Source organism: Orcinus orca, chromosome 2 (assembly GCF_937001465.1).
Source record: "Orcinus orca chromosome 2, mOrcOrc1.1, whole genome shotgun sequence".
Lineage (NCBI taxonomy): Eukaryota > Metazoa > Chordata > Mammalia > Artiodactyla > Delphinidae > Orcinus > Orcinus orca.
The window spans coordinates 201,797,439-201,816,883 of record NC_064560.1 but is presented as its reverse complement, the minus strand read 5'-3'; the positions used below and the strand labels follow the sequence as shown (position 1 = coordinate 201,816,883).

Genomic DNA, 19,445 nt, shown 5'->3' with positions numbered 1-19,445 from the left:
CTGGATGTGGGGGCAAAGGTCACACTGTGAGCGGAGATGCTATGAAACAGTGCAGATCCAAGTCCAGGGCCAAGGTCCTCCCCAGGATGCAGGAGGACCTAACAGCTCAGGCAGGAATCTTGGGCTGTCCCAGGTAAGAAGACACACCTGTGTGGGTAGAGACTTAACACCATCTGACTCACACTTTAGCAGGACCACGCTGACACTGGCGAGGTAGTTACTTAGGAGACGTTGGGACACTATTACACCCTAACCACACTTGACCTCAAAACATCCATTTCTAGTTTAATCTTGTAGTAGTTTTTGTTCCATTCAGCAGCCTATGGCAGCATTAACAATCTTCGTCTTTGTTATTCTGTGAGCACTTGTCTCTCTCCAAGATTTAAATTTGTTGCTGTCTTCGTTCTATAATTATCTGATATATTGGTGAGATTTTGATAATGTGCAACTTGCCCCATTTTGAGGCTGTTTTAAGAACACTAAATAAGAAGCATTTTCTCAGCTTCTCATCTCTCTGCATGTCCAAGACGAGTATCAGCCTTATTGTAACACCCAGAAACTGGAAAGAGTTCCAATATCACACATCAGCTTAATAAATAAGCCAATCATGCTATGATCGTTCTTGAAATGCAACCTGTTATTAAAACCAGGATTCTTGATGCACACAAAAACATGAGAGTATTCACAAATATTTGTGCTGAGTAAAATAAGCCATATCAATAAAAAAATATATATATATATTTTTTTGTTTTGAACATATGTTATGTTCCGATTTTTATAAATTCTAGAAAATGAAAAGTAACCTGAAGGAACAAGGGAAGATCAATGGTGATGTGGGGACAGGATGGAAGATAACAAGGGACAGGAAGGAGGAAACCCAGAAACTACTGAAAATAATGAGAGGAATTGATTTGTTCTCTCCTGATAATGCTTATGCCTCCGTCAGTATTCATCGCAGTGTTCATTCTGAGTGTGTGCGCTTTGTTACATGTCAAGAACCTCATTAAAGTAATTACAAATGAAGAAATGCATGACTTGGGAGGGAAGGAGTGAAGGGAAGATACTGAAACATAAGAGACTCTTGAAAATACTTCTCATCAACCCTGAACCTCTCCATATGTTTTAGGTAAACACGAGAAGCGAGCAAAGTCATCATGACCTCATTACAGAGGGGGATCTGCAAAATTCACCCGGAAACTCCAACTCTGTCCTCTAGTAGGTTCCAGGGAGCAGCCTGGCCCAGAGCTCAGGAGCAGATGCTGGATCTAACGGTCACCCCTTGTTTCTCCTTGGACACTACACACACCCTCCATTCCTTGGGTGTAGTTTACACCTCTAACATGAGGGTAACAATGACAGCTACATCACGGGATGTGAGTGCACATGTAAGATCACATATGGGTCCTAAGGATTTACTCTGGAACAATCACACAATGAAAGTTATATTTCCCAGTTGCTATCAACACCACAAAATCCAAGACTCTGAGACGTACTCTGAGACCCTGCCCTTTCTGAGGACATTCAACGACATAGCCTCTTATATACTAGAAGGTCATGCAAATAGGGTCCTTCCTCTGCTGATATAAAGCAGCCCCAGCCCTGACCCTGCAGCTCTGGGAGAGGAGCTCCAGCCCCAGATTCCCACGTGCTCCCATTCAGGGTTCAGGACAGAACACTCACCATGGACATTGGGCTGAGCTGGGTTGTCCTTGTGGCTATTTTACAAGGTAATTTATGGAGAGCAAGAGACACTGAGGATGTGAGTGGATGTGAGTGAGGGAATCAGTGGATGTGTGACAATCTCCTGACCAGGATGTCTCTGTGTTTGCAGGTGTCCAGTGTGAGGTGCAGCTGGTGGAGTCTGGGGGAGGCTTGGTGCAGCCTGGGGGGTCTCTGCGACTCTCCTGTGCAGCCTCTGGATTCACCTTCAGTAGCTATGGCATGAGCTGGGTCCGCCAGGCTCCAGCGAAGGGGCTGGAGTGGATCTCAGGTATTAGTAGTGGTGGTAGCATATACTATGCAGACTCTGTGAAGGGCCGATTCACCATCTCCAGAGACAACTCCAAGAACACGCTGTATCTGCAAATGAACAGCCTGAGATCTGAGGACACTGCCGTGTATTACTGTGCGAAAGATACACAGTGAGGGGAAGTCAGTGTGAGCCCAGACACAAACCTCCTTGCAGGGAGACAGGAGGGGGGATGCAGGGGGAACTCAGGACATACAACTGCTGTGTGGTTCAGCCCCAGGAGCAGGTGCAGATGGTAGTTAAGGGCTGCTTTCCTCTAAGGGTCTGGGGTTTCCTCTCCATATACCAGTTTTCCCTGGGGAACCTCTCTGTACTCATCCATGGTTCTTGACTTAAACATTCAGTCTCTCAATTACAAAGACTTTTTGAAATAGGGGAATAAATGTCATATATGAAAGGCAGAGACTCAAAGTTATATATTCAGGTTTTCCCTTGTCTAATTCTTGTCTAAATTGACCCGTTTCCAAACTATTCCAGCGGATGTATAAAGAGTTGAACATATTCTTCCTTCCTCATTGTGATATCTCAGCCCTGCCCTACTGTAGACCAGCTGTCCCTGCCAGGATGCTGCCTGTTGACTTGCCTCCTAACCTCTTGCATGAGAAGCATAAATGCGCTGAGCAGCCCCGGATCCTCAGGGGTCGCTGGGAAAGATGTCAGTTAGAGGGGACGTGGGTGGGGGTGTTTCCACATGTGCTCCTTGCTTCCAGGGCCAATAGAATCCCTATATGCTTATATAAGACCTGCATCCTCTTCTACTGTGCAGTTTATTTTATATCAAATATTCATCATCAAAGCTATTACCAATAGACATATATGTAGTTGGTAGGAAAGCTTATAGTCAGGTGGATAATAACATGAATTTTCAGAAGCTGCTGAAAACAAATCTATTCTCCTTTCTTCACCACAGCATCTTATGTGAGCACTAAAATGCAGGAAAGCCCCACAGCTTCTCGTTCAACGAAGAGTCCTGCAGACCTACAGGCAGGCCCACCTCTGTCCAGGAACCTTTGCAGAGGTGGCCACGTCGAGGGTGGAGAAGCCCAGGCCTTGACAGGAGGTCTCACTGTGTCCTGATGTGTGCTCTCCAGCACATCACATGCCAAGTCCAGGCTGCACTTTAGCTTCACATCTGTAAGATGCAGGTAAACCGACACCTACATCACATGCTTGGTGTGCATATGTGGAAAAAAAATAATAAAAAGACCCTGAGTGTTGGCGCCCAGGGAGGGTCACCCGAAAATATGCCTCAAAGTGACTTAAGACAGAGCCAGTGCAGAGGGACATTCTGACCTTCCTCCCTGTCACCCTGAAGCAAGAAATAAACCTCCCATGTGAAAGGTGCTCTCCCCACATCTAGGCGTGGAAATGAAATTGTCCTTCACCTCATGCCTTCCACCAGCCTTTGTTCTGTGGAAAAATATTTAGCCAAAGAATAAGTTTAATCAGAGAAGAGAGCAAATGCAGAAAGAAGGGAAAACTGTCCAACAAGACTAAATAATAATAGTTTGCTCATTAAGCAAATCAAGGACCTTTAGTTCCTCCTCAAGGGCTGCAGACAATATTCTTGTCCATGTCCCATGAGCCGGCTTGTGAGTCTGTGCACTGTGACCAAGTCACCTGCCCAGCAGGTTGGAGTCCTGAGGAGCTTCCAGGAGCTGTCTGTTCTTAGACCTTGCTAGCCCTGGGGATCCTCAACGTCCACCCACAAGGAAGGAGCCTTGAAGCTCGCAGTGTTCCTGCAGACATTCAGTTGTGCACAGGAAACAGGCAGCTCAGGCTACTGGCCACGTCAGCAGTGCTGGGATCCATGACCATCTCAGCAAGAATGACTACCTTGTCCACAAAATACACGGTGTGTTTAGTTGTTAAGAGTAAATCCACCTCCAGAGCAACTCTTGATAAAATTTAAACTGTTTCAGGTGAAGAAATGTTCACCCAAGTTAAGGGAAACACGAAATCCGTTGTGAATTATGATAAACATTAAATTTTACCTGACTCTGTCTGAATTCAATGTCATTATTACATGTATGGTTTGTGTCAAATACTTGCCCATCCAGCTAATAAACAGGAGGTAATGCAGAAAGGAAAAAACAAGAGTCTGTGTCTGACATCTTGGAGGACCCTGAATGTGTGATGGGTATTTATGTGAAATATATACATCCACGGGATTAAAGTCTATTCCCCAAATCTGCCGTTAATCCTTGAGCACAGCTGACTTCCTGACTAGACCTTCAGCATCATTTCATTCCTGGACACAGAGTCCCCCAGGCATAGGGAGGGGACCCCAGGTGGGGGCTGAGTTCTCTGAGGGCACAGTCAGCACCTTCGTCACGTGGAGCCCCAGAGACTGGGACCTCCCTTCACTACCTTCTGCTTTTTATAGACTGGTCCCTCCCATATGCAAACATACCCTTATGTCACAAGGTAAAAATCAAAGTACCTGTTCGCTTAAATTCGGGTTTCTCCTCATGCTTGAAAGAATTTCTGGGCTTCAGGAATCTCATCTGCAAGAAGATGAATCCACCGTGGTTCTTCCTCTTCCTGGTGTCAGCTCCCAGAGGTGAGTGTCTCAGGGATACAGACGTGAACACATGGGGAAGCTGCATCTGAGCCCATGAGTCACCGTGGTTCTCTCTGTCCACAGGTGTCCTGTCCCAGGTGCAGCTGCAGGAGTCGGGACCCAGCCTGGTGAAGCCCTCACAGACCCTCTCCCTCACCTGCACTGTCTCTGGATTCTCACTAACCAGCAGTGCTGTAGCCTGGGTCCGACAGCCTCCAGGAAAGGGGCTGGAGTGGGTTGGTGTGATGGGTAGTGGTGGAAGCACATATTATAACCCAACTCTTAAGTCCCGGCTCAGCATCACCAGGGACACCTCCAAGAGCCAAGTCTACTTATCACTGAGCAGCCTGACAACTGAGGACACAGCCGTGTATTACTGTGCTAGAGACACAGTGAGGGGAAGTCAGTGTGAGCCCAGAAACAAACCTCCCTGCACGGAGGCCCGTAACCACTAGGGGACGTGGAGGACCCACAAAGTGCAGGGCTGAGGCCTGTGGCAGGTGCATATATGGGCTGGGAGGGAATTCGTGTTAGAACATGTGCTTTCCTCTTCCTGCCCAGGAGCTCCACCAGAGACCCTGTTCTGTATCCTAATGTTTCATTGCTGTGGATTATGAAGTGTCTAGAAAATTTTGTGTGCGTGTATATATTTGCTTAATTTTTATTTTTATTATAGTTGTGTATAAATATACTCATATGTGCACACACATATAATACTAAAGAATTAACGTTGTTTATCATTTCTTTATTTACCTTTTTCTTAAAGGAGCTCAGAACAACCCTGCGGCTCACCATAATGTTCAATTTGAGCCTGAAGTTCGTGAAACTTGTAAATATCCTGAGAGCGCACATGAGACTTTTAAACAGTATGAATTGTTTTTTGGTTTTTGTACCTGTGGAAAGAAGAGGCACACCCTCCTGCTTTCAGGCAACCTGCACAAACATTTTGAATTCTGCAGCAGGCAGTGTTATAGACTCTACCGCCAGAGCGCTCCAATACTGCACATGCAATTATCCTCGTTATTCACAGATCCCATATCTGCAAATTCACCTACTTCTAGCTTTTATGAGCACCCCAAAATAAAAAATTGTCATTTTGTGGTCATTCACGGACATTTACAATGCAGCTGCTTCTTTGAATCACGCAACACACGTGCGCGCGCGCACACACACACACACACACACACACACACACACACACACACACATTCCCAGCTGAGGTCAGTCAAGGTGATGCTCTCTTTTCTTGTTTCAACTCCCGTCCTGTACTTGAGCACTTTCTGGGGTCAAATTAGTGCCATGCTTTTCACATTTCTGTGATTCTTGGCAATTGTTTAAAGTAGTCCCAGGCATAAGGCTGAGGAACAGTCTAGTGTCCCTACGCACAAATGGCTGTGAGTGGACTTAGGGAAAATATACATGAGACATCAGCTTCATTCAGGCATGATTATATGGCCATGGGCTGTGGGATTGATATTCATGTATCCAATATAAATCTCATGCAGAACATGAAGACAAAACTCGCTGCTGCATATGGGATGCAGCCTTGGAAACTTGCCTTAATTCCAAATACAGCCTGGCAAGTGGGGGCTTATGGTCAAAAAGCCGGTGGAGTGGACTGCACTCAAAATTATGAACAGAAGAAATAGAAGCCAAGGGGATTCTGGTTACATAGACTCAAAAGGATTCTTGTAAAGGGAGACCAGGGTGATCAGATACTGTGTGGGTGATAGGAGGTTTGATGGCTTTGATCATATACTGTGGGTGATCAGAGTTCAAGGGTAGGGGATTCTCATTATTCTCACTTAGCAGGGCTCTTGACAAAACCTGGCCATGCACATATAAACACAAAGCCCACAGGTCAAGACTACTTGAGAAGAGAATTACAAGGATCCTGTTGGCTAAGGGGTGGTCAGGGGTCTTTGTCACACTTAAGAAGAGGAATAAAGAACAGACAAGTAAAGCACGGATGCACACAGACACACAGAGAAAAGACCATCTGAGGACTCAGTGAGAAGACGTCCATCTGCAAGCAAAGGAGAAAGGCCTGAGAAGGACCCAAACCTGCTGACACCCTGACCTTCGACTTCTTGCCCCCAGGCCTGAGAGGAATCCATTGCTGTTGTTTAATCCACCCAGTCTGTTATTCTGTAATGGCCACACTAGCCAACGAGTACACCTGTAATATAGACGCAGATAGACATATATGGAAATGTAAGTATCGTATTGGAAAAGAAACATCACCCATTCTTCAGAGGTGACATGAAGCGGTATCCACCCTGGATCTCAGCCAGCACCCTCCTCCACAGCCCTAGAGAAGGACCAGCCGGGACCATCTTTATATGGAGACATGCTTCCCACCTGCACATCACACTCAGGCTCAAGGGGAAAGCACAGCACCTGTGCTACTCAGAGTCAGGGTTCTCATCTTCACTGACATAACTCTCTGAAAGTCAAAGCATTAATCAAAATGAACATGAAAATCTTCTGGTCATTCCTCCTCTTGCTGGCATCCCTCAGCTGTGAGCATCTCCTGGGTCTGAGGAAGGTGGAGTTATGGGATGACCTCTGTGAACTGGGTGTCTCCTTGTTTCTCCTTCACCAGGTGACGTGTCCCAGGTGCTGGTGCAGGAATCGGGCCCAGGACTATTGAAGATCCTCTCCCTTACCCGCTCAGTCTCTGGATTCTCCATCACAAACAGTGCTGGCTGCTGGGACTGGATCCCTCAACCCCAGGGAAAGCACTGAGGAGACTGGGGTGCTTTGGTTCTGGGAATAGCACAGCATACAAGATATCTCTCCAGAAATGACTCTCCACCTCCAGAGACACCTCACAAATTCAGTTTTCCCTGCAGCTCAGCTCCGTGATGACCTAGGACACAGCCCTGTGTTACTGTCCCAGTTGGTTCAGTGAGAAGTCAGGGTGAGTCCAGACACGACCCTCCCTGCAGGGGCCGCTCCAACCACCAGGGGGCGATCAGGGTCTTCAGGAAACAAGAGGACCCATTTCAGGGCAGGGGCAGAGGATGGGATGGAGGGATTTTCTCTCAGAAGCTGTGGTTTCTCCACTGGATCATTGCCACCCCTGGAAGCCTCATCCACAATGATTCCAGGGAACTTTCTTGTCTCTAAACTTGAGACTTTTTCATGGAGTCAGGCTTGTCTGTCTTTCCCCATCTATCTTTGGAAGAGCCACACAGAAATATTTCTCCAAGAGACCTTTATTTGAAGGTTAGGTCACTACTTTCTGTTAATAGTTGTCAAGTGTTTAATCGTTTAATGACATAAATAATTTTTACTGTTGAACTTTAAATCTGCTTTCCAGCATCAGATGGATTTCCAATTCCTCTCATCCTGAAAATCTCTCCAGTCCTGTCTGATGCAACTCCTTTCACTTGAATAGAATGAGTCATGTTGATATTCGGAAATTGACGTCCATACAGCACTGCAGGCATTCTCTGCTCAGGGGACCTTTGGAAATGTCGGGACACAGGCTGGGCTGTAACATGTGAGCTGTGTTTCCTGTACCATTTTATCTAGTGTGGACATTGATAATAAATAATTAGATAAAACAGAGAGATAGATAAAAGGGAACAGAAACAAGTATATCCTAGTCGTATGGAAAATAACCATAAAAACTGACTACATAACCCATTTTTAGGGAGTGGTAAAGGCTCGAAGGTGTAAAGATGATACAAGCACCCGTATGAAGTTATTTGTATTAACATAAATATTTTTAAAACTTTTGTAAATACTCTTCTAGCTCACTCCTCCATCACTTGATGAGTGTCTGGTTTTCTCTCTAAGAAATCGACAAATATATTCCAATTGGCGGCCACTGGCATCCTTCCAGCAAGCGGATGAGGGGCCTTTTGCTCTACATCATCCCCAGTATTTAAATTTTTTTTTATTTTGCCTTTAACTGTTGTAATAAGTGAGTAGCAGTATCTCGTCATGGTGTTATTTTATGTTTCCTTAATGAGGAATCCTGTTAAAACATTTATCTGTTCTATGTGTAAGTATCTTCAGATCACTGGCACAGTGTACATTATTTTCATTATTTATTGCTGTTGTTGAGCTGTTAATTTGCTGTATATTCATGATACAAGTCCATATGAATATGATAGTAGAAAGCACATTCTCCAGGTCTGTGCCTAATTCCCTTATCAGTGAAGTTATTCTTTCTGTTGCTATTGTTGTTTTTAGTACAGAATTTTTAATGGATACAGAAAAATTACAAATTTATATTACAAATGATGTTTGGGGTATTATATCTAAAAATTCATCATGTAACACAAGGGCACCCATAATTTCTGCCATGTCCATACTCCAGGCCACTTTCAGGGATGGAGGGTTAAGTGCACCTTCTTGAAGGGAGGATGACCATGATGAGGTACCTGAAGTTATTCCTTAAGGGACATTTATCCTACCTTCCCCATTAGATATATTTATTCAATCTCTTTATATAAGTATGAATCAAGGTATTTGTTTCATACCTTGTGTTAAGGTTATATACTAAGGCATTTTCTCTGCTTCTGTAATTGTGACCACTTGTCAGCCATGAGGAGCTCTTTCAGATTGTCTCCTGTATCCTCTCTACGGGCCCCCATCCATTTGTGTGAAGACTTCCTCACTTTCTGGTGCTGCAAGAATCTGCAGTATAATTATGTGTATTCTCTTCTCTGGCCCTAGAATTAGCCATGCCTCAGCTGAGTTGCAGATCCTTTTCTGGAGAATAGTAATAGGAATCAGAAGATTGGGTATTAGGATACTAATGCTGGTGTCCTGTCTACTGGGAGCATTGGCTCTAGACCCTATAAGCTAAAAGACCTTGGAAATATATCTGTGTGCACTACCCCACGTATACACACACACATCTGCAACTAGCTCTGTATCTCACCTTTTGACCTGTGTTAAGGTAAATGTGAGACAATTCTTACATCTCCAATCCTAGAGCAACATCACATGGTTAAATCCAGACTTTCCACCTTGCTTGTCTGTTACGTTCCATCCAACAGTGAGAAAACTGGCTCCACCGATGCCATCCAGCTACTAATTGTTCAATTCCACATGCACAGTAGTAACTGAATGCTTAGCCTGACTCCTGATGGAAATACCGTTATCCACCAGGCTCTAGTGCTTACGTGCAGTGGCTTAGAACTTAGCCTTCAGACTCCACTCATTTCCAAAGTCATTTAGGTCAAAACCTATTTTCCCACCTCTTCAGCCATGTTAATTCATAGATTCACTATGATATTAGGTATCATGTATACAGTGTGCATCGTTCCATCCTTCAGTCTCTGAACTTCTAAATGAAATTTATATTTATATTAAAAAGGTTCTCCTCTTACTGTATATATTTTGACAAATTCATAGTGCAATGATTCCACCACTGCAATTTCTTTTTTTTTTTTTTTTTTTTTTTGTAGAGTGATATTTTAATATGTAACTTGAACTTTTTTGTAGAAGTCCTATTTGGTTATCACATAAAGAAACTAAGCTACTTCAATCTGGGCTTTCAGAGGTTTACTTAGATAGGACTCTCATTGGCCTTGTTAGCTGATCAAGAGTTTTTGCTACTATGTGACAGTTAAGGAGGGGTCAAATAAGGTTCTATGTTAAAAATAAGGTTTTATTTTAAACAACTCAGAATAATAAACAATGAAGACTTTGATGTGTCTTTTGCAGAAAAATTTTCTTTTTTATTTTTAGAATGGCTTTATTGATGTATGATTGATATACAATAAACTTCACATATTTAAAGTAAACAGTTTTTTTCATTTTTGACCCCTGTATGCATCCATGAATTTTTACCACAGTCAAGATTGTAAACATATCCATAACCCCCAAAGGTTTCCTTATGGCCCTTTGTAATTCCTCCATCTTCTCTTAAATGTCCCTCTGCTCACTTGTTCCCCAGAAGCCACTGATCTTCTTTCTGTTACTACAGATGCATTTGCATTATTTGGGACTTTGTATAAATGGAATCATACAGTATGTGCTTTTATGTCTGGTTTCCTTTACTCAGCAAAATTATTTTGAGATTTATCCATGTTTCTGTGTTCTTAGACCCCTTCTATTGCTGAGCAGTATTCCATTGAATAAATATGCTATAATTTGTTTCCATTCACTTTTTGATGGACACTTGGGTTGTTTCCAGTTTTTTATTTTTGCAAATAAATCTCTGTATATCTGTGTCCAAGTATTTGTGTAGATATATACCAAACTGTTTTCCAAAGTGGTTGGAAATTCCCAGCAATGATGTGTGAAAGTTCCAATTGTTCCACATCCTCTCCAGCAACACTTGATATGGTCAGTCTTTTTGATTTTAGACATTCTGAAAGGTGTCAAGTTGTATCTCATTATGATCTTAATTTTCATTTCCCTGATTACTAATAATGCTGATGTCTTTGCACATACTTATTTGATATCTGTATATCTTCTTTGGTGAACTGTCCTTTTGCACACTTTTTAATTGAGTTTTTCCCCTTATTATTGAATTTTGAGAGTTCTTTATATATCCTGGATAAAGTCCTTTATAAGACGTATGGTTTGCTAATATTTTCTTCTAGTTTATGAATGGTACTTTAATTTTCTTAACAGTGTCTTCTTTTTAACAGTATCTTTTGAACAGCAGAAGTTTTAATTTTGATAAAGTGTAATATATCAGTGTTTTTTTTTATAGTTCAAGCTTTTGGTGTTGTATCAGAACAATATTTAAAATTTTAAAATGACATGATGAATTAAGAAGCACTGACTTCTTTAAGATATACTTTAATATAGAAATAATATACAAATCAAGAATTAAACTATAGCCCAGTTAGTTTCTATGTGCTTTGACCTATAAACAAATTTCATTGAACTTAATGTATTGTGTTTCTAACTTTAACTTTTTATCTGCCTGTCATTTATACACACGGGTATTTCCCAGGCCATGTTTTCTTTTTTTCTTTTTTTTTTTTCCCATGGGTTTTCTACTTTTCTTTTTTTTCTTTTTTTTTTTCTTTTTAAACATCTTTATTGGAGTATAATTGCTTTACAATGGTATATTAGTTTCAGCTTCACAACAAAATGAATCAGTTATATATATACATATGTTCCCATATCTCTTCCCGCTTGCATCTCCCTCCCTCCCACCCTCCCTATCCCACCCCTCCAGGCGGTCACAAAGCACCGAGCTGATCTCCCTGTGCTATGCGGCTGCTTCCCACTAGCTATCTACCTTACGTTTGGTAGTGTATATATGTTCATGCCTCTTTATCGCTTTGTCACCGTTTACCCTTCCCCCTCCCCATAGCCTCAGGTCCATTCTCTAGTAAGTCTGTGTCTTTATTCCTGTTTCACCCGTAGGTTTTTCATGACATTTTTTTTTCTTAAATTCCATATATATGTGTTAGCATACGGTATTTGTCTCTCTCTTTCTGACTTACTTCACTCTGTATGACAGACTCTAGGTCTATCCACCTCATTACAAATAGCTCAATTTCGTCTCTTTTTATGGCTGAGTAATATTCCATTGTATATATGTGCCACATCTTCTTTATCCATTCATCCGATGATGGACACTTAGGTTGTTTCCATCCCTGGGCTATTGTAAATAGAGCTGCAATGAACATTTTGGTACATGACTCTTTTTGAATTATGGTTTTCTCAGGGTATATGCCCAGTAGTGGGATTGCTGGGTCATATGGTAGTTCTATTTGTAGCTTTTTAAGGAATCTCCATACTGTTCTCCACAGTGGCTGTATCAATTTACATTCCCACCAACAGTGTAAGAGGGTTCCCTTTTCTCCACACCCTCTCCAGCATTTATTGTTTCTAGATTTTTTGATGATGGCCATTCTGGCTGGTGTGAGATGATATCTTATTGTAGTTTTGATTTGCATTTCTCTAATGATTAGTGATGCTGAGCATTCTTTCATGTGTTTGTTGGCACTCTGTATATCTTCTTTGGAGAAATGTCTATTTAGGTCTTCTGCCCATTTTTGGATTGGGTTGTTTGTTTTTTTGTTATTAAGCTGCATGAGCTGCTTATAAATTTTGGAGATTAATCCTTTGTCAGTTGCTTCATTTGCAAATATTTTCTCCCATTCTGAGGATTGTCTTTTGGTCTTCTTTATGGTTTCCTTTGCTGTGCAAAAGCTTTTAAGTTTCATTAGGTCCCATTTGTTTACTTTTGTTTTTATTTCCATTTCTCTAGGAGGTGGGTCAAAAAGGACCTTGCTGTGATTTATGTCATAGAGTGTTCTGCCTATGTTTTCCTCTAAGAGTTTGATAGTTTCTGGTCTTACATTTAGGTCTTTAATCCATTTTGAGCTTATTTTTGTGTATGGTGTTAGGGAGTGATCTAATCTCATACTTTTACATGTAGCTGTCCAGTTTTCCCAGCACCACTTATTGAATAGGCTGTCCTTTCTCCACTGTACATTTCTGCCTCCTTTGTCAAAGATAAGGTGACCATATGTGCGTGGGTTTATCTCTGGGCTTTCTATCCTGTTCCATTGATCTATATTTCTGTTTTTCTGCCAGTACCATACTGTCTTGATTGACCCCTCCTTAACTGTCACATAGTAGCAAAAACTCTTGATTAGCTTTGTAGTATAGTCTGAAGTCAGGAAGCCTGATTCCTCCAGCTCCATTTTTCGTTCTCAAGATTGCTTTGGCTATTCGGGGTCTTTTGTGTTTCCATACAAATTGTGAAATTTTTTGTTCTAGTTCTGTGAAAAAGGCCAGTGGTAGTTTCATAGGGATTGCATTGAATCTGTAGATTGCTTTGGGTAGTAGAGTCATTTTCACAATGTTGATTCTTCCAATCCAAGAACATGGTATATCTCTCCATCTATTTGTATCATCTTTAATTTCTTTCATCAGTGTCTTATAATTTTCTGCATACAGGTCTTTTGTCTCCTTAGGTAGGTTTATTCCTAGGTATTTTATTCTTTTTGTTGCAAAGGTAAATGGGAATGTTTTCTTGATTTCACTTTCAGATTTTTCATCCTTAGTGTATAGGAATGCCAGAGATTTCAGTGCATTAATTTTGTATCCTGCTACTTTACCAAATTCATTGATTAGCTCTAGTAGTTTTCTGATAGCATCTTTAGGATTCTCTATGTATAGTATCATGTCATCTGCAAACAGTGACAGCTTTACTTCTTCTTTTCCGATTTGGATTCCTTTTATTTCCTTTTCTTCTCTGATTGCTGTGGCTAAAACTTCCAAAACTATGTTGAATAAGAGTGGTGAGAGTGGGCAACCTTGTCTTCTTCCTGATCTTAGTGGAAATGCTTTTAGTTTTTCACCATTGAGGACGATGTTGGTTGTGGGTTTGTCATATATGGCCTTTATTATGTTGAGGAAAGTTCCCTCTATGCCTACTTTCTGCAGGGTTTTTATCATAAATGGGTGTTGAATTTTGTCAAAAGCTTTCTCTGCATCTATTGAGATGATCATATGGTTTTTCTCCTTCAATTTGTTAATATGGTGTATCACGTTGATTGATTTGCGTATATTGAAGAATCCTTGCATTCCTGGAATAAACCCCACTTGATCATGGTGTATGATCCGTTTAATGTGCTGTTGGATTCTGTTTGCTAGTATTTTGTTGAGGATCTTTGCATCTATGTTCATCAGTGATATTGGCCTGTAGTTTTCTTTCTTTGTGACATCCTTGTCTGGTTTTGGTATCAGGGTGATGGTGGCCTCGTAGAATGAGTTGGGGAGTGTTCCTCCCTCTGCTATATTTTGGAAGAGTCTGAGAAGGATAGGTGATAGCTCTTCTCTAAATGTTTGATAGAATTCGCCTGTGAAGCCATCTGGTCCTGGGCTTTTGCTTGTTGGAAGATTTTTAATCACAGTTTCAATTTCAGTGCTTGTGATTGGTCTGTTCATATTTTCTATTTCTTCCTGATTCAGTCTTGGAAGGTTGTGCCTTTCTAAGAATTTGTCCATTTCTTCCAGGTTGTCCATTTTATTGGCATAGAGTTGCTTGTAGTAATCTCTCATGATCTTTTGTATTTCTGCAGTGTCAGTTGTTACTTCTCCTTTTTCATTTCTAATTCTATTAATTTGAGTCTTCTCCCTTTTTTTCTTGATGAGTCTGGCTAATGGTTTATCAATTTTGTTTATCCTTTCAAAGAACCAGCTTTTAGTTTTATTGATCTTTGCTATCGTTTCCTTCATTTCTTTTTCATTTATTTCTGATCTGATTTTTATGATTTCTTTCCTCCTGCTAACTTTGGGGTTTTTTTGTTCTTCTTTCTCTAATTGCTTTAGGTGCAAGGTTAGGTTGTTTATTCGAGATGTTTCCTGCTTCTTAAGGTGGGCTTGTATTGCTATAAACTTCCCCCTTAGAACTGCTTTTGCTGCATCCCATAGATTTTGAGTCGTCGTGTCTCCATTGTCATTTGTTTCTAGGTATTTTTTGATTTCCTCTTTGATTTCTTCAGTGATCACTTCGTTATTAAGTAGTGTATTGTTTAGCTCCATGTGTTTGTATTTTTTACAGATCTTCTCCTGTAATTGATATCGAGTCTCATAGCGTTGTGGTCGGAAAAGATACTTGATACAATTTCAATTTTCCTAAATTTACCAAGGCTTGATTTGTGACCCAAGATATGATCTATCCTGGAGAATGTTCCATGAGCACTTGAGAAAAATGTGTATTCTGTTGTTTTTGGATGGAATGTCCTATAAATATCAATTAACTCCATCTTGTTTAATGTATCATTTAAAGCTTGTGTTTCCTTATTTATTTTCATTTTGGATGATCTGTCCATTGGTGAAATTGGGGTGTTAAAGTCCCCTACTATGAATGTGTTACTGTTGATTTCCCCTTTTATGGTTGTCAGTATTTGCCTTATGTATTGAGGTGCACCTATGTTGGGTGCATAAATATTTACAATTGTTATATCTTCCTCTTGGATCGATCCCTTGATCATTATGTAGTGTCCTTCTTTGTCTCTTCTAATAGTCTTTGTTTTAAAGTCTATTTTGTCTGATATGAGAATTGCTACTCCAGCTTTCTTTTGGTTTCCATTTGCATGAAATACCTTTTTCCATCCCCTTACTTTCAGTCTGTATGTGTCTCTAGGTCTGAAGTGGGTCTCTTGTAGACAGCAAATATATGGGTCTTGTTTTTGTATCCATTCAGCCAATCTGTGTCTTTTGGTGGGAGCATTTAGTCCATTTACATTTAAGGTAATTATCGATATGTGTGTTCCCATTCCCATTTTCTTAATTGTTTTGGGTTTGTTATTGTAGGTCTTTTCCTTCTTTTGTGTTTCTTGCCTAGAGAAGTTCCTTTAGCAGTTGTTGTAGAGCTGGTTTGGTGGTGCTGAACTCTCTCAGCTTTTGCTTGTCTGTAAAGGTTTTAATTTCTCCATCAAATCTGAATGAGATCCTTGCTGGGTAGAGTAATCTTGGTTGTAGGTTTTTCTCCTTCAACACTTTCAATATGTCCTGCCACTCCCTTCTGGCTTACAGAGTTTCTGCTGAAAGATCAGCTGTTAACCTTATGGGGATTCCCTTGTGTGTTATTTGTTGTTTTTCCCTTGCTGCTTTTAATATGTTTTCTTTGTATTTAATTTTTGACAGTTTGATTAATATGTGTCTTGGCGTATTTCTCCTTGGATTTATCCTGTATGGGACTCTCTGTGCTTCCTGGACTTGATTAACTATTTCCTTTCCCATATTAGGGAAGTTTTCAACTATAATCTCTTCAAATATTTTCTCAGTCCCTTTCTTTTTCTCTTATTCTTCTGGAACCCCTATAATTCGAATGTTGGTGCGTTTAATGTTGTCCCAGAGGTCTCTGAGACTGTCCTCAGTTCTTTTCATTCTTTTTTCTTTATTCTGCTCTGCAGTAGTTATTTCCACTATTTTATCTTCCAGGTCACTTATCCGTTCTTCTGCCTCAGTTATTCTGCTATTGATCCCATCTAGAGCACTTTTAATTTCATTTATTGTGTTGTTCATCATTGCTTGTTTCATCTTTAGTTCTTCTAGGTCCTTGTTAACTGATTCTTGCATTTTGTCCATTCTACTGTCCATTCTATCTCCAAGATTTCGGATCAACCTTACTATCATTATTCTGAATTCTTTTTCAGGTAGACTGCCTATTTCCTCTTCATTTGTTAGGTCTGGTGGGTTTTTATCTTGCTCCTTCATCTGCTGTGTGTTTTTCTGTCTTTTCATTTTGCTTATCTTACTGTGTTTGGGGTCTCCTTTTTTGCAGGCTGAAGGTTCGTAGTTCCTGTTGTTTTTTGTGTCTGTCCCCAGTGGCTAAGGTTGGTTCAGTGGGTTGTGTAGGCTTCCTGGTGGAGGGTACTATTGCCTGTGTTCTGGTGGATGAGGCTGGATCTTGTCTTTCTGGTGGGCAGGTCCACGTCTGGTGGTGTGTTTTGGGGTGTCTGTAGACTTATTATGATTTTGGGCAGCCTCTCTGCTAATGGGTGGGGTTGTGTTCCTGTCTTGCTAGTTGTTTGGCATAGGATGTCCAGCACTGTAGCTTGCTGGTCGTTGAGTGAAGCTGGGTGCTGGCGTTGAGATGGAGATCTCGCGGAGATTTTTGCTGTTTGATATTATGTGCAGCTGGGAGGCCTCCTGTGGACCAGTGTCCTGAAGTTGGCTCTCCCACCTCAGAGGCACAGCACTGACTCCTGGCTGCAGCACCAAGAGCCTTTCATCCACACCGCTCCTTAATTTGGGATGATTCGTTGTCTATTCAGGTATTCCACAGATGCAGGATATATCAAGTTGATTGTGGAGCTTTAATCCGCTGCTTCTGAGGCTGCTGGGAGAGATTTCCCTTTCTCTTCTTTGTTCTCACAGCTCCCAGGGCTAAGCTTTGGATTTGGCCCCGCCTGTGCGTGTAGGTCGCCGGAGGGCGTCTGTTCTTTGCTCAGACAGGACGGGGTTAAACAAGCTGCTGATTCGGAGGCTCCGGCTCACTCAGGCCGGGGGTAGGGAGGGTCACGGAGTGTGGGGCGGGCCTGCGGCGGCAGAGGCCGGCGTGACGTTGCAGCCTGAGGCGCGCCGTGCGTTCTCCCGGGGGAGTTGTCCCTGGATCCCGGGACCCTGGCAGTGGCGGGCTGCACAGGCTCCCCGGAAGGGTGTGTGGCTAGTGACCTGTGTTCGCACGCAGGCCTCCTGGTGGCGGCAGCAGCGGCCTTAGCGTCTCATGTCTGTCTCTGGGCTCCGCACTTTTAGCCGCGGCTCGCGCCCGTCCCTGGAGCTCCTTTAAGCAGCGTTCTTAATCCCCTCTCCTCGCGCACCAGGAAACAAAGAGGGACGTAAAAGTCTCTTGCCTCTTCGGCAGGTCCAGACTTTTCCCCGGACTCTCTCCCGGCTAGCCGCGGTGCACTAACGCCCTGCAGGCTGTGTTCACGCCGCCAACCTCAGTCCTCTCCCGGCGCTCCGACAAAAGCCGGAGCCTCAGCTCCCAGTCCCGCCCGCCCCGGCGGGCGAGCAGACAAGCCTCTCGGCTGGTGAGTGCCGGTCGGCCCGATCCTCTGCGCTGGAATCTGTCCGCTTTGCCCTCCGCACCCCTGTTGCTGTGCTCTCCTCCGTGGCTCCCAAGCTCCCCCACTCCGCCTCGCGAAGTCTCCACCCGCGAAGGAGCTTCCTAGTGTGTGGACACTTTTCCTCCTTCACAGCTCTCTCCCGCTGGTGCAGGACCTGTCCCTATCCTTTTGTCTCTGTTTAGTTTTTTCTTTTGCCCTAACCAGGTACGTGGGGGGTTCCTTGCCTTTTGGGAGGTCTGAGGTCTTCTGCCAGCATTCAGTAGGTGCTCCGTAGGAGTTGTTCCACGCGTAGATGTATTTCTGGTGTATCTGTGGAGAGGAAGGTGATCTCCGCGTCTTACTCTTCCGCCATCTTCCCGGAAGTCTCCACCACTGCAATTTCATTGAGAAGAATTTCACTATCCTTAAATATTGTCCATGTTTATCTTATGAAGAACCTTCTCCCAAATTCCTGCTAAATGCTTATCTTATTGGTTTATATATAGACTTGCCTTTTCCCAAAGGTGAAATAGATGAAACTGAACGTTTTCAGACCGATTTTTTAATTAGCAGTATGCATTTAGGATTCCCTCATGTCGTTTCATGGTATAATAGTTTAATATTTAGATTGATGAATACAATTTCACAGCATGGATACATCACTCATTGTTTATCTGCTACTTTATGGAAGAACGTATTTGTGGCTTCCATTTTTTCTCAATTGTAAATGAAGAGACCACCATAATTCATGGGCAGTCTGTGATGGAGACATAAGTTTCAAGTCAGTTATGTAAATATTACGAGCATGACGTTGGGGTCTTACATTAAGCTCTGTCTAGGTGTGTGAGTGACTGCGTGGAGGAAGTGCTCTGATGCAGAGACCACTCAGCTGACCCAGGCATCGTGCTGAAAGGATGTCAGAACCCAAGCAATGTCCACACGAGGTGGACACAAGGCCAGCCCTCAGACCCGGCTGAGCCCCCAGCCTACAGTCAGGGTCACCCCCCCTTACACGTGAGTGTGCATCATAGGAGCAGGTCCTGCAGGTGAACTTGAGCCTCTCACAGCGACCCTGCATCCGGCAGTGTGGGCTTTTCCTCCAGGCCCTCCCTAAGCAGAGACGGTGAACAAAACAAAGAGCTGCTGTCAGTGTAAACTGTCAGGGGTTGTGGCAGGGTTTTGTGCGTCAGTCAGCACCTGGAACATTCTTATGCATTTCCGCCTGCGATCCTATTGCATATGTGGTAAGTATATGGCACAGTGGGACTGGATGAGGGGACAAAGGTCACACTGTGAGCGGAGATGCTATGAAACAGTGCAGATCCAAGTCCAGGGCCAAGGTCCTCCCCAGGTT

The 19,445-nt window shown here is 42.6% G+C and overlaps 3 gene segments (V, D, J or C); all 3 read left to right on the top strand.

Moving 5' to 3' along the window:
* Positions 1 to 19,445, top strand: part of LOC101277626 (Ig mu chain C region membrane-bound form-like) — a 296,190-nt gene that overhangs the window by 49,389 nt on the left and 227,356 nt on the right.
* Positions 1 to 19,445, top strand: part of LOC101270024 (immunoglobulin heavy variable 3-23-like) — an 89,010-nt gene that overhangs the window by 41,295 nt on the left and 28,270 nt on the right.
* Positions 1,644 to 2,145, top strand: LOC101271248 (immunoglobulin heavy variable 3-23-like). The segment is given in 2 exon segments: positions 1,644 to 1,727; positions 1,832 to 2,145. Coding segments are annotated over 2 exon segments (360 nt in total).